Source organism: Poecilia formosa, unplaced genomic scaffold (assembly GCF_000485575.1).
Source record: "Poecilia formosa unplaced genomic scaffold, Poecilia_formosa-5.1.2 Scaffold118, whole genome shotgun sequence".
Lineage (NCBI taxonomy): Eukaryota > Metazoa > Chordata > Actinopteri > Cyprinodontiformes > Poeciliidae > Poecilia > Poecilia formosa.
In genome coordinates, this window is record NW_006800057.1 from 823,528 (window position 1) to 836,689 (window position 13,162).

General features: G+C 43.4%; 1 protein-coding gene across 1 annotated transcript in view; it reads left to right on the top strand.

The window, feature by feature from the left end:
- Positions 1 to 1,251: 1,251 nt before the first annotated feature.
- The window catches only part of zcchc2 (zinc finger, CCHC domain containing 2), a 12,931-nt gene continuing 1,020 nt past the window's right edge, over positions 1,252 to 13,162 (top strand). The window contains exons 1-13 of the mRNA XM_007560644.2: positions 1,252 to 2,211; positions 4,162 to 4,282; positions 4,404 to 4,474; positions 4,734 to 4,805; positions 4,880 to 4,980; positions 7,077 to 7,162; positions 7,442 to 7,504; positions 8,018 to 8,072; positions 8,149 to 8,272; positions 9,993 to 10,060; positions 10,689 to 10,771; positions 10,877 to 10,993; positions 11,295 to 12,683. Of these exons, the coding sequence (XP_007560706.1) occupies positions 1,426 to 2,211; positions 4,162 to 4,282; positions 4,404 to 4,474; positions 4,734 to 4,805; positions 4,880 to 4,980; positions 7,077 to 7,162; positions 7,442 to 7,504; positions 8,018 to 8,072; positions 8,149 to 8,272; positions 9,993 to 10,060; positions 10,689 to 10,771; positions 10,877 to 10,993; positions 11,295 to 12,683 (3,136 nt within the window). The 5' untranslated portion in view covers positions 1,252 to 1,425. The remainder of the gene's footprint in view (positions 2,212 to 4,161; positions 4,283 to 4,403; positions 4,475 to 4,733; positions 4,806 to 4,879; positions 4,981 to 7,076; positions 7,163 to 7,441; positions 7,505 to 8,017; positions 8,073 to 8,148; positions 8,273 to 9,992; positions 10,061 to 10,688; positions 10,772 to 10,876; positions 10,994 to 11,294; positions 12,684 to 13,162) is intronic.

Sequence of the window (13,162 nt, forward strand, 5' to 3'; positions counted from 1 at the left end):
TCACTTCATGCAGTCCCTTGTTAAAGTATTCACACCCATTGCACTTTTTCAGACTTCGTTACCGCAAACTACATGTTTTCTTAAATCTTTGCAAATAAAAACTAGAAGTGTTGAGAAAATAGTTTATAGAATCATCTGTTCATTCAGTTCTGACTACCACCCCATCCAACTAAAACGCTTCCACAGCCATGCTTAACTTACAGCTGTGTTAAACTTTTTCTGTTTTCATGTGATGGATTTAGCAGAGCTCTGTGAGATGCTTAACCCTTCAGATCTTCTTTTTTTATAACCTAACTTCTGTTTAAATATCTCCACATTCTTATTCTTGACATACTGTGTTCCTTGGATTTTGTGATGGTGTTTTTCCACTTATGTTCTCCTGGTCAAGATTTTCTGCATAAACAAGGAATTTGACTTTGGTTTTTGAGCGGTCACAACATGTTAACTGCCCTTTTCCTGAGCCTAGACTTTTACAAGTCTTGGATGGTCATCTCACTCTTCATCAGAGACTTTCTCCTGCAGACTCAGTATTTCCATTGCAACTTGTTGTCTTGACAATTATCTACCAGTACCATTCTGTCAGTGGTGTAGTTGGTGGAGAACAATAGAACATGTTCCATTGTCACTTCCTGAAAAAAACCATTTCCTTGTGCCATCGTTCACTAATGTAAATGATGTCTTGTTTAATCCTATATTACCAGGAACATATAGAAATACTTTCAATGGATGTCAAACTATGTCTGTCATTCTCACCATTATTTTACAATATATTTACATATAAATATGAAATATATTTTACATAAAATATATGTGATGATACGCTCTCCAAGGGCTTCACAAAATTGAGAATAAATTATGCCTCTTGGCATTGTAACAGGAAGAGATATACTGTTTTTAAATTAGTTTTTTACACTTGCTCTGATTTGATTGAAATCTATGTTCAAAGTTAGATTCTCTTTAGAAGAAATTACACACAAGTTGATCATTCCTGACCTCTGAAGATAATTCACAGCAGTTTTGTTTAGGATAAATCGAGTAAAGATATGGAATTTTTTATTCGTAGGAAAAAAGCACGTTGTTGTAGTTGGAATGTGACAAAATGTGTAAAAGTTAAAAGTGATACTTTCACAAGAAACTCTTGTGTATAACTATAATCTTCCCAATGTATTTCTAATTTTAATTGGTGTTGTCTGGACTAAATCCAACAGGTGGCAGCAGTAAACTGAGAAGACTGAATCACCCTGCCGGAAATGATGAGTCGAAGAAGAAAGCAACTCTGGAAAAAAAGGACTGAGTGCTGTGGCATCGTCTGATGATTAGCTAACTGTAAAAACAGTCGTGTTAGTGTTACTAAACGGTTGTATTGCTCTATAATGCATATGGTTATTTTGTTTACACTTTGAAGTCTCTCCTTTATCGCTGATAATGATAACAATGAAGCTACCGATGAAAACTGGCGAGAAAGGAGGCGACGAGACGGCGGAGGACGATTCGTTGGATCCATCAGAGAGGCAGCATATTCCCAGGGCGGCATCTTCTCCTTCGGTGTACGAGAGGCTGCAGGAGCCGCCGAGACCCTGCGTCCACGCATCGCATCTGGACAGAGAGAGCGTGTTCGAGTGGTTCGGCCACCATCTGAACCCCGCCAAGCGGATCGAGTTTATGTGCGGGCTGCTGCATATGTGCCAACCCCTGGAGCTCCGCTTTCTGGGATCATACCTGGAGGACCTCGCTAGAAAAGATTACCACGTTTTACGGGACTTTGAGTGCAGGGCGAATAACCCGAACGATTTGGGAGTTTTAACGGACGTGGTCGACCCGGTGATTCGGTCCAAACTCATCGTCTGTCTGTCCCTGCTCGGCTCTGACAGGAGGGAATGTGCTGGAATACTCTCTCGGATACTCAGCAGCGTGGATTTGGCCTTGTCGTATAGGAACTATGACTACTCCCTGCCTCCTTTCAGGGACCCTCAGCATCACCTCCACCCGTTCTATCCACCGTGCCAGGACGGTTCTGTATGTGAGGAGAACCGGGACGAAGCAACGGCAGGGGCTCTGGAGCAGTTGGCGCTTCTCTATACCATGGCCTCGCTACACCCAGCTTTCCATTTTCACCAACGGGAAGTTATCCGGGGACAACTGGACAAAATCGAGCTTTCCTTGGAGGAGGAAAAGCGACAGAGACAGCTCAGGATAAACGCCCAGTCGACGGTAATTAACAGTTTACTGATATTGGGGCCTTTTCTTGTTGCTATAGTGGTGGGGGGGTTTTCATGCTAGCCGAGGAAAACTCACTAAAGATGTGAAATTTAAAATTGTATATACAAAACTTAAATATATAACTTGTTTTAAAAAAAGGGCCCAAGTCTAACCGTGAATTCTGTAGTCACCGAGTAAGCTAAAAGGTTCCTTTAACATCGTAGTTTAGCTTTAGCATTAGCTGTTTATACTGGTATAGCTAATGATGCTAACCGAGTTAGCTAACACGTTAGCCAGCCGAAAGCAGCTAAAAGCAGCTCAAGCTGGACAGATGGTGCTATGCAAAGGAGGGCCGGAAGTAAATAATAATTATATATGTGTAAAAGAAAAAAAAAAATAGACTTATTTTTTTACAACATACATGGTCCTAACTTAAGCCAAAATTTGGAAGGCTAATGGCAAAAGTTGTATTTGTTTATTGATTCCATTAAGGAAATATAAGTATGTTTTATATATAGTCATCGAATAAAGAAAGTACAATTGAAGACAATAAAATATTTTTTTTTTTAAAGGATTACAGTTGTAAAAATAAGAAACAACAGATTATGGCTGATTGGTGCTTTATTTTAGTTGATGCTTTTCTTACAGATTCATTACATAAACTAACTGATATTTATTAAAAAAAATAATTTAAAAAAAAATCACTATTTGACTTATTTTCATTTACCAAACATTGCACTGTGTGTTATGGCTGAACATATGGACTTTACCTGTCTATCCTAAGGACATAGTACCAGATGTGTTGTTGCTCAGTCAGAAGCTGCTTTGGAAGTCACGCTGCCATTTTATTTCTCAAATTAACAAAAACTTATATGATTTACCTCTCCTTAACCCCAAGGCTGTACTACTTCAACATTGTGCTGTTTAAATTAGTTCTCCCATCCATCATTTAATAAGAGGATGTTCTTAGTTTTGCCACACACAACATTTTACTGGGCCCTGAAGAGAAACTGTAGTTGACTAGGCAGAAATCTTACTGGATCATTTGCAGTATTGTTGTTTGGTAGCCAGAGATCCATATGTGGAGAATGGGGGACTGGTGCTGGGTGGAGGGAAATAACGAAGTGGAAAGCTATTTGAGGCAGAAAAAGACACCTGCCAGTCAAGATAAGGACAATTTCATGCTCAGATTAGATCCAGGTGCCAGAAATGTCTTATGAAGTTATGACTTCAGCTTCTAGCAGATGTTCAACTTAATATTTCAGAGGAGAAATTTCTGGCTTGCTACTTACATGTTCATAGCAACTCATAAATTTGTCTTAAAGAACTTTTAATCAAACTGTGCATGTCAATAATGTTTCTGACTAATTGAAATGGTGTGCGGTAAACAGTAGTCCCCCAAACTTTTTTGCTACAGTTGGCGCCTTTTCAGACAAATTCAATGACTTTTTTTTTTTTATTTTGTCAAAAAAGTGACCAGCGACAAATCTGGTGTGACTTCTTTCTGTGTTATTTAAGACTTTTTGTGTTATAAAAAATCGGAGTCAGCCAGAAAACTGCACTACTGTTGGAAACACTTTACTGAAATTGTAAACAGCTAACTGAGGGGTCCTCACTCAATAACTTCCACACTTAAGAGTGTTGTCGTCAGCGAAACCTGTAGCTGTTCTGCTTTGGTGCATTCACTGACTGGAAAAGAGACCGGATTTGTAGTTTTTGACTGTCCAATCGCTGGTCAGTACAGTAGTACTTTTTAAACTGTTGCTGATTCTATGTTGCATCTCAAGTTGAGATATGATACATCAGTATTCCCGCTTTTTTTTTATTTTTTTTTTTAGGGAAATAACATCAAAAGAATTCTGTCCTGCTTTTATTTTTAATCAGTTGCAGGAGAATGACTGGAACTGAACTCAACATGTCTGTTTGATTTGATGGACTAACTGAGCTGTTCATGTCCTCCAGGAGCTGCTGGGCCAGCAGCTGGACTTCACGGCCTCCTCAGTGCAGGACTTTGGAGAGTGTCCAGCCTCCCATCCCCCCTGCCAGAGCCGGCGCTCTGGTCGCTGGGCAACACAGAGAGAAGGTAAACGAAACGGGGAGGATGGACGTTCGCGGAATGGGATATTTAAATTCCTCTTGATGTCAGGAACGATTTTCTAAACGCATATTAGAGGAGAAGTAATTTTTTTTTTACCCTTTTGCAGCCGTTCACATCGAGAGGATCGTGCTCAGGGGCATCTCTCGGACGGCAACAGATAAGGAATACAGCTTTGAGGTAAACCATGGCACCTAGGGTTCCAGGAAATGTGCTCTGATTGGTCGATGTGTAATGTGGGATTTGGCTATGACTTTGTGGCATGAATTTATTAATATTGGAATTGGGCCATTCCGACTGGTGAAAAAGTCAGATATGGGTCGCATATGGGCAGAAAAATCTGGATTTGGGTCAGCGTTGCCACCAGAGGTTGTGTGACCAGAACTGGTTTTTGCTGTTGTCCTGAGTGGATGACGGAGTTCTGTCTGCTGGCTTCCAGGTGAAGTGGTCAGACTCTTCCTCCAGCAGTGTGACCAAAACCCACCAGGAACTGGAGAACTTCCTGCTGAAGGTGAGCACTCTGCTCCTGACTTGACGTCAGATCAAACAGTCAGAGATCACATCAGTGTGATTGTTTCTGTCCAGCTTCCAAAGGATCAGTGCACGGACTCTTTTGAGAAAAGCATCCTGAGGCTCCTGAGCCATGGGGACCAGTTCGAGAGCAGGGAGGTGGAGAAGAACCTCAGGTAATGGCTAGCTAGCAGCTAGTTCAACGCACACAGACACAGGCCAGGTGTAGCCTTATGATCGGTTTGTTTAGGACGACATTTTACAGTCATTCTACAATTTTATTTTATTTTTTACATCCTGTCTCAATTCACATTGTCATGTGTTAGATCCCGCATTTAGATCCCGTGTTACCAGATCATGTGGGAATCAAGCAACCAGTTCTATGAAAACAAGCCCAAAAAGCCCCCAACTGATGACAGTGTAAAGCCAAAACATTTTAAAGTGTTTTTTTACAGCATGTACCTGCATTCTACACTGCACCACTGCAAACGACATACCATTAGTGTTTGCTTTATTGTGGGGAGTGTGCTATAATCTTTTTTTGGAAGGAAAGTCAAGCCCAAATAAGCAACTTCATGTTAAAAAATAACACCAAAAAAACCACAACCTGCAACCTGTTTGATCAGTAGGCGACTTTAGAGATAAACAAGCCCAAAGTCGCTAATAATAAGCAGACTTGGCAACGGTGGTTACAGCCAAAGCAATGCAGAAGGAACATTCTTTCACCTTTTTTAGACATAGACAAACTTTGTCATTTACCTTTTAATTTACAATGTACATACTGAGCCAAATTCTGTTGCAAGGCTCCAATAATAATGAAATCAGTAAATAAATAGAAAGTATCAATATAAATATATACAACAGAAAGATCCCTTTTTCTGTTCTTCATTTGGAGTGTACCGATCAATCCACTTTGTTTTACTTAATTCTGGGAGTTTGGCGATATTTGTATGTGAAACTGATCATATCCATCGTTTGTTTTGTTTTGTTTTGTTTTTTTTATTTACCTCTGCAAAGATCTAAAAATCAGCCATTGTCACCAACTTAGAGAATTGACAGAACTGTCAGGATTTTTTAAAGCTCAGTGATCGACCAGAAAGGTGCAGTCAGTGCAGGCCTGATACAGAGCTGATAAAAGGGTCGATATGATCTGAGGCTGTTTGGAGTCTGTCAGGATGATTCAGGTGGAGGCTCCTACAGACTGGGACAACTGGAAGTCATGGTGAAGTGGGATGTGGCTGCAGACAGCTGGCTGAGCTGCAGCTGCTGGTTTCAGGATCCTGTAGGTTTTGGTTTCCAGCTCCCTCAGCTCTACCTCCTGTCCTTCTGTCTACAGCTTTCATTTCCTATGAAGTGAAACTTTGGAAAATGAAACCAGCCTGCTGCCTCCACCTCCTCCTCCTCTTCTTTCTTCTCCTCTCACACCTCTCGTTCTTTTCCCTCTGGTTTTAACTCTAGCATGTCGACTTCATGCTGGTAGGAGATTCTCACAGTAGGAAACTAGAGAGGCTTCGATGAAATGCACTTACAGTTTTATCACAGCTTTTGTTTTTTTATTGTGCCAGTGTGATGACAATGGAAGTGATAATAAAAACTATTTCATTTTTAGGTAGCTGTATGTGACTGCATAACACACACACTGGTCTTAAAAACACACTGCTTTAGGTCACCAGTCACATGAAGTTTTTATATCACTAAACTGCACACAGTCACTGCATTTAATCATGTTTTCAAACTTGTTGGTTTTTACTGTTGCTCTCATGGAGAAAATAGTGGGAAAAAAGGCTGACAATGTGGATTTTTGAATTTTTTTATATTTTATTATTGATAATTTTGAATTTATTGTGATGGTAAATCAAAATTCTTATTGTGAAAAGAAATTTATCACAATAAATGATAAACAATACAATAAAATACCCATCCTGGAGAGGGATGACAGTATTAATGTAATTTTTTTAAAACAAAAATGTTCACAGTCGATGTGTTTCTGTGAATGAAAGCAGAAAAACAATTCTTTGTTATCTCCTCTTTAAAACATATTTCTTCTTGCTGTGATATATTTAAGTGAAAGCTGCCACATGTCAGGAAAACATCACACTCTGATGTTATTGTTGAATATTTCATTCATTATGATGGATGGACAAACATTTTCCCCGGTGTCTCCAGCTGCCTCCCTGAACTGTTCAAATCCAAACATTCATGCATTATATATATATTATATTCATGTATTCAGTTCTGACATCATGATAACAGCGCCTGTGTCCGCCTGCAGGGAAAGGTTTCTGTCTGCCCCGCCTCTCTTCAGGCAGACCAGGAAGGTCTGCAGCTTCTTCAGCTCCTCCAGACCGGCCTGCAGATGTGAGTAGGAACCTGTGACAAATGCTGAGAAAAGGCTTTAATGAGGCACCTCAAATGTTGGACTATACTGAATTTCCTCCTTTTTTCCGTTTGTTTCCGGTTTTACTGTCCAGCCCGACGTTTTTCTATTGAACATTCTAAATATTTCCGACTCATTGATGCAGAATTGAACTGTCAGTGAGATCATAAGTACATTTTTCAGCTGTGTGATGAACTGCTGCTGCCGCTCTAGAACCAGCCATGACTCTTTTTTTTTGATGATTTTCTGTCTTCCAACAGGTACCTTACATCCTGGGACGACGTACCAGCCAGACTGCTCTGACGCCTCCAGTCAGGATGAAGGTGGGAGGAGCGCTGATTGTTTCTGTTTGTGACAGTGAGGAGGGGGACCTGCAGGTTAGATGAGAATCTTAAAGCCGCTGCCTAGAAGCCTGTCCTTCATGCTGAGCACAGCCCCGGTGGTGGGTGGTGGGGCGGTGGGTTTATTTTTGGACAGGTCCTGTCATCGTATTTCAAGGCTATATTTGCCGCCCGTCGTTGCCGGTCTCTGGTCAGCGTCGCCGCAGCAACAGCAGCTCCAACTGCTAACACTGACGTAGATGAGGTCACAGGTCAAACAGGCCTGCAAAACTGATTTTCCAGTCACTCCACATATCCGCAATCTGATTTAGGTCCAGACTTTGACTGGGCCATTCTAACTCAGGAATGAACTCTACTCTAGACCAGGGGACATGTTTAGGGTTTATCTGTGTGGCACAAAATCCCAGTAGAACACAATGAGATCAGTGAGTGTAAGGTAGATACAAGCTGTATGAATATGAATGTTGATGTGTTTATAATATTTTCTCTGCGCAGACTCGTATGTTCAGGGACACAAGAAGAAACACGCGTCCAAGAGTCCATGTCAGCTGTGAGTAGGACGGCCTTTTCGCTCGTCAGAGTGGATTTCTGGATGCATGCAGTGACGATTCTTCTTCTGTTTCCAGATTGTCACGGGCCAAAAGCCCCCAGGGAGACACATGGAGGGGGGGCCACGCAGCAGAGCTCAACGGGCCCCCAGACAGGAGGAAGAAGAGCAGCGTGGTGAGGAGCAGCCAGGACGCTGAGCAGGTCGGACAACAGGAAACAAAGCAACCTTTCATTGATAAATCCCTGTTAGTGTGTGATGGCAGCTGTTGATGCGTAGATGTCAGCAAAAGTCTAAACCAGCGTTCAGACTGTAAAGATTTTTCCTTATTATCCTGATGTCACATATTGTCACCGATGAAATCAGTTTACACTTTTTTTCTCGGTTCATTTTCTATTTGCTTATTATTTCATGTTATACCAGTGTGGGGCTGGACAATATGGAACTGTAATTTTATTTCAGTTTTTTGTGGTACTGTTGTGGTAATAGCACCACAAATTGAAAAAAATCTACTTATTATTTCTATTTTATGTATCTGTGTTGCTGTGCCAGCATTCACAGCCCCACAAACACAAGTATTGTTCCTGAAAAAAACATTTCCATTTGAAACAGGCTTCTTCAGGACGCCACTTACTTAAAAAGTCTGATTTATATCATTAAGCTGCACACTGTAACTTCATTTAATCATATTTTCAAATTTACTGATATGTATTGATGCTCTTGTGGAAAAAGCAGTTTAGAAAATAACAAAAATAGAATTTCCAACTGTACTGTCAATTTTGCTTTTTAAATTATCAGCAATAACTGAAATTTATTGTGACAATAAATCAAAATTCTTATCTTAAGAAAGTTTTCCCTAAACGATACGATAAATGCCCACCTATCCCAGTTTGTTTTAGTTCAGTAGGATGGGAAGACCTCTGCTTCTCTTTCAGCTAATTTAATCCTTCATGTGATTTTGCTGATGTTGACTCTGATTTATTGTTTCTGATTTGTTCTTTTGTTCATTTTCCTGCTTTGTTGGTCAGTTATTCTCTGGTTCTGGACACCGTGCAGCTGGAAGGATTTTTACTCTTAATGTTTTCACTTGCAGGCACTTATGTGTAACCATGACAACAAGGTGATTTCTTTTTTGTTGTTTTATTATTTTTTTTTTTTTACAACTGGGAGAAGCTTATCAGCATCTCAAAAGCTCAAAAATACCTGAACTTTGACCCCAAATCCCAGAGAAATAGAAACGCAGGCTTCATGGATGCAGGGGGAGGAGGAAGTTCAGCTCCCCTACTCCAACATCTTCCTAACCAAATGGCCAGACACAGGTTTAAAGAGGGGCAGCTGGATTAATGAGCTGGATTAGCAGAGCTTCCCAGCAATTTATGATGTCATCCAGGATGGGTTGCTATAGAATATAATCTTTGTTGTCCTGATATTGAGCTGTTGGCGTGTCATGAAAGTCATGAGAGCCTAGACATCGTCCACATCCACTCTGAAGAAACTCGGAAGATATGAGAGCATTTACATTTCCTTTCGAGATACGTAAAGCGATGTTGTTGTAGTTTAAAGCAGAATCAGGAATGCTGCCTGTCCTGTGAAGGAACGCCCAGGAGCTGCTTCCTGATTGGCTGTCACATGCAGCTGCTGTAATGATTCACTCCGTCTTCATGGAACTAACCATGAAGACGGGTTAATGATTGCAGGCGGCAGACATGTGGAGGGATTTGGTAAGGCTAGGGATGACACAGCAGCTAGGAATGACACAGCCGTGTGTGTGTGGTTGCCACGTGAACGGGATGTGTGAGAGAGCATGTTGCTGATGGAGCACATCCACCATGGAGCTGCTGGACGCCGGCCCGCAGTCATTTGTTGTCTTCTCATGCTAAATGCTGTATGCCTCTTCTTTCTGACCTCTGACCTTCTTTCCAGCACCTGGATCCCGACAGAAGAAGCCATCCAGCATCTAAAAGCAAGAGCAGATTTTTGCCCGGAGACAGGTAGGTTCTGCACAAAAGGAAGAAAAACAAAAGCAAGGTAGACTAGAACAAAAGTGGGTAGAAATTAGTGAACCACTAGGGGGAGCCGTCTGAAGGCTTTAACACAGGCTGTTATTACAGCTCTGTGTAAACACCAGAATCTGACAAAATTAAACTTTGCGGAGTCGGGTAGATTTGCTCCAAACCTGTATATGGAAACACACTGAATTCACTTTATTTTTCTTTTTTGCTGCATTTCAAAAGTTAACTAAAAATTTGCACGACGATTGGATGTAAATATGGCTACTAGCACACAGCAGGAAGAACTGAGAGAGATATTACCAACAATCACCTTTTAACCCTAATCAGCCGTTTTTCAGCTTGTCTGGCCATAAAATATCTGACCAGAAAACACTCTTCATTATGCACGCTGTTACCGAGTGAAGGACAATCGAATATGAACTATCTCCACTGTTAACAGAGACGTAAAAAGCTGTCTTAAAAGTATCTTTAACTACAGAGTTTGCAGTCCTTACATTCTGTAGAAACTTCACACCCACTTTTGTTCTCTAGTGCTGGCCTTCGCAGTAATCCCTGTGTAGAGATGCTTCAGGTCCAGCTGATGTTCTGGAATGTTTTCTGTCTGCAGGGACAAGATGGCTGTGAAGGGCAGAGGCGCTGCCTTTCTGACTAATGGCACTTTGTTACCGGCCCTGTCGCCTCAGAGGAAAGGTGAGGAACTGCAGAAGTTGATATAGCAACAGGAAAACCCAAATGAATGAGAAGATGGGAGCTGCTGAGGGAAATGCTGTGACTGACACGACAATGTTGTTTCAGTTGGACCTTCTCATGCGGATACATTTGGGGAAACGTCGTCCGAGAGCTGCAGCTCTCCCTCCAGCCCCCAGTACAGGAGGCGCCAGAGTCTGGAGAGCGACGACGACAACAACAAAGGTGAAACACACTCACACACACACCACTCCATGTAAACCACAGCAACTTCTGAAATTATCAGTAAAAAGTAAGAAAATGCTACTGATTTTAAAAGTATGTTTTTTCCTTCCACTCAACTTTTCATCACTATGCTTGTATATGGCACTCTGAGCAATCAGGTTCTTTCTGTAACATTTAAGAAATACAAATCAAGATTTTTAAAGGTTTTCTGAAACATTCCAACATCTTCAAGAAGTGATTATTAGCAATAATCCATAATCATGTTTGATCTCTAACTGATATCTGTTATTGTCTCTGTCAGACTCAGACAGCCACTCTGATGACGGCGGTAAGGGCGAGGCCCCTGACCTGTTCTTCACGCGGCAGGCGGACTGCGCTGGGTTGGCAGACGCTGCCCCCCAGGGCCCAGACTTCACCTCATCTCCCTACTTGCCCCCCCTGGCCTGCTTGCTCCCCAACGGGGCCCCCGACCCCGTGGCCCCAGATGGGAAGCCCCCGCCAGCGGGGCCACTGTCGGTGGTCCCCACCCCAGGGATTGTGGGTGATCCGGAGAAGAGGGAGGTGCTGACGACCTTTGGGGGCCCCCCACTGGCCCTCCATCACTCAGTGGGTGGGGGGGTCCAGCCTCTGGTCCAGAGGTTTAAGACAGGTCTGCCCCACAGCCAGGGGCCCGCTGAGGTAGAGACCCCTCTCAGAGCGCTGGGCTCCATTTCCCCGGGGCCGCCTGCATACTCGTCCCCCTCCCTTCCCTGCCAGGAGCCCAGCCTGGCCCCACCCCTGCCCCACATGGAGGCCACCCACCACAAGCTGCATGGCATCCTGCCGTCAGGGTTGCCCTCTCCCTACACCCTGGCCTCCGTGCCCCCTGTACCCCCATCTGTGATGCCCACCCTGGGTGCCCCTGTGGCCCCGGGAGCGGCTGTTCCTCCGGCTGTCCCCTCTAACTCCCCTGGCCCCCCACCCAGCCTCAGCCCGGCGCTCGGCCTCAGTGCACCGCAGAACGACTCTGCGTCCTACAGCAACAGCAGTGCTTCCTGTGGAAGCGCCCCCGTTGCCCCTGGCAACCCCGTAGCTGTCCAGCAAACCCAGCAGCAGATGCCCCCGCAGCAGCAAACGCCACCCCTCCAGCAGCAGCAGCCCCCTGTGGGATGTGGGGCCTGCGGTTGCCATAACAACTGTGGTAACCGAGGCAGCGGCAGTGCGGTGGGGGGCTCCTCCAGCTGCCAGCCCCCCCTGTACTTCCACCACCAGATGGCAGCAGTAGCGAGGCAGATGTTCAGCGTTCCTCAGTCTCTCCTCTACCTCGCCCAAACCCAGGCCCCCCACCAGGCCAACGGCCCCCCGACCATGCCCCCCTTCTTCCCTGCTGCCCCACCCCCCGTCCACCCATCCCCCTACCTTCACTCCCACAGCCAGGCGGAGGGCCCGTCCCATATGATGGGCAGCCAGGCCCCGGTGGCAGTGGCGGCCGCCAACTACAGCCTCCAGCAGCAGATGGCGCCAGCGGCATCGTTCCCTCAGCGCGTCTACCAGCCGGTCTACCCGGGTCACCTGGGGATGCTGCCTGCTGCCATACTGGGGGGCGGCGGGGTCAACAAGAAGAACGGCACAGTGTCCTGCTACAACTGTGGAGTGAATGGACACTTTGCTCAAGACTGCAACCAGCCCAGCATGGACTCCACCCAGCCGGGTAAGGAAGGAGCAGCGGTCCATCACAATCTGTCACATTTCACTGGTTTTATTGGGATTTGATGGGACTGATCAACTCGAAGTAGAGAATCATTGTGATTTGTGATTCTTCACAAATAAGAATCAGGGTGTGGCATGTATATGGAGCTACATTGGGGTTAATAGTTTTTAAACTAAAGCAAAATTGAAAACAAAAATTTACCGTAAACTGAGAAAATCTTGAAATTGGAAAAATATTTGATACTAAAACAAAATTGAAATTGAAGAAAAAATCTTTTGAATGTGAATATTTTTTACAATGTGAATAACATTTTAGAAACTGAGAAAAAACATTTTCAAACTGAAAAACAAAATCACCTTCAAAAATCTTTTTTTAATTTTTAATTTTCAAAAATCCTTTTTACTCAATTTGAGAAAACAGTACATTTAATATATATATTTTTTCCAATTAAGTTAGAAAATCTGTTTTCAAAACGAATA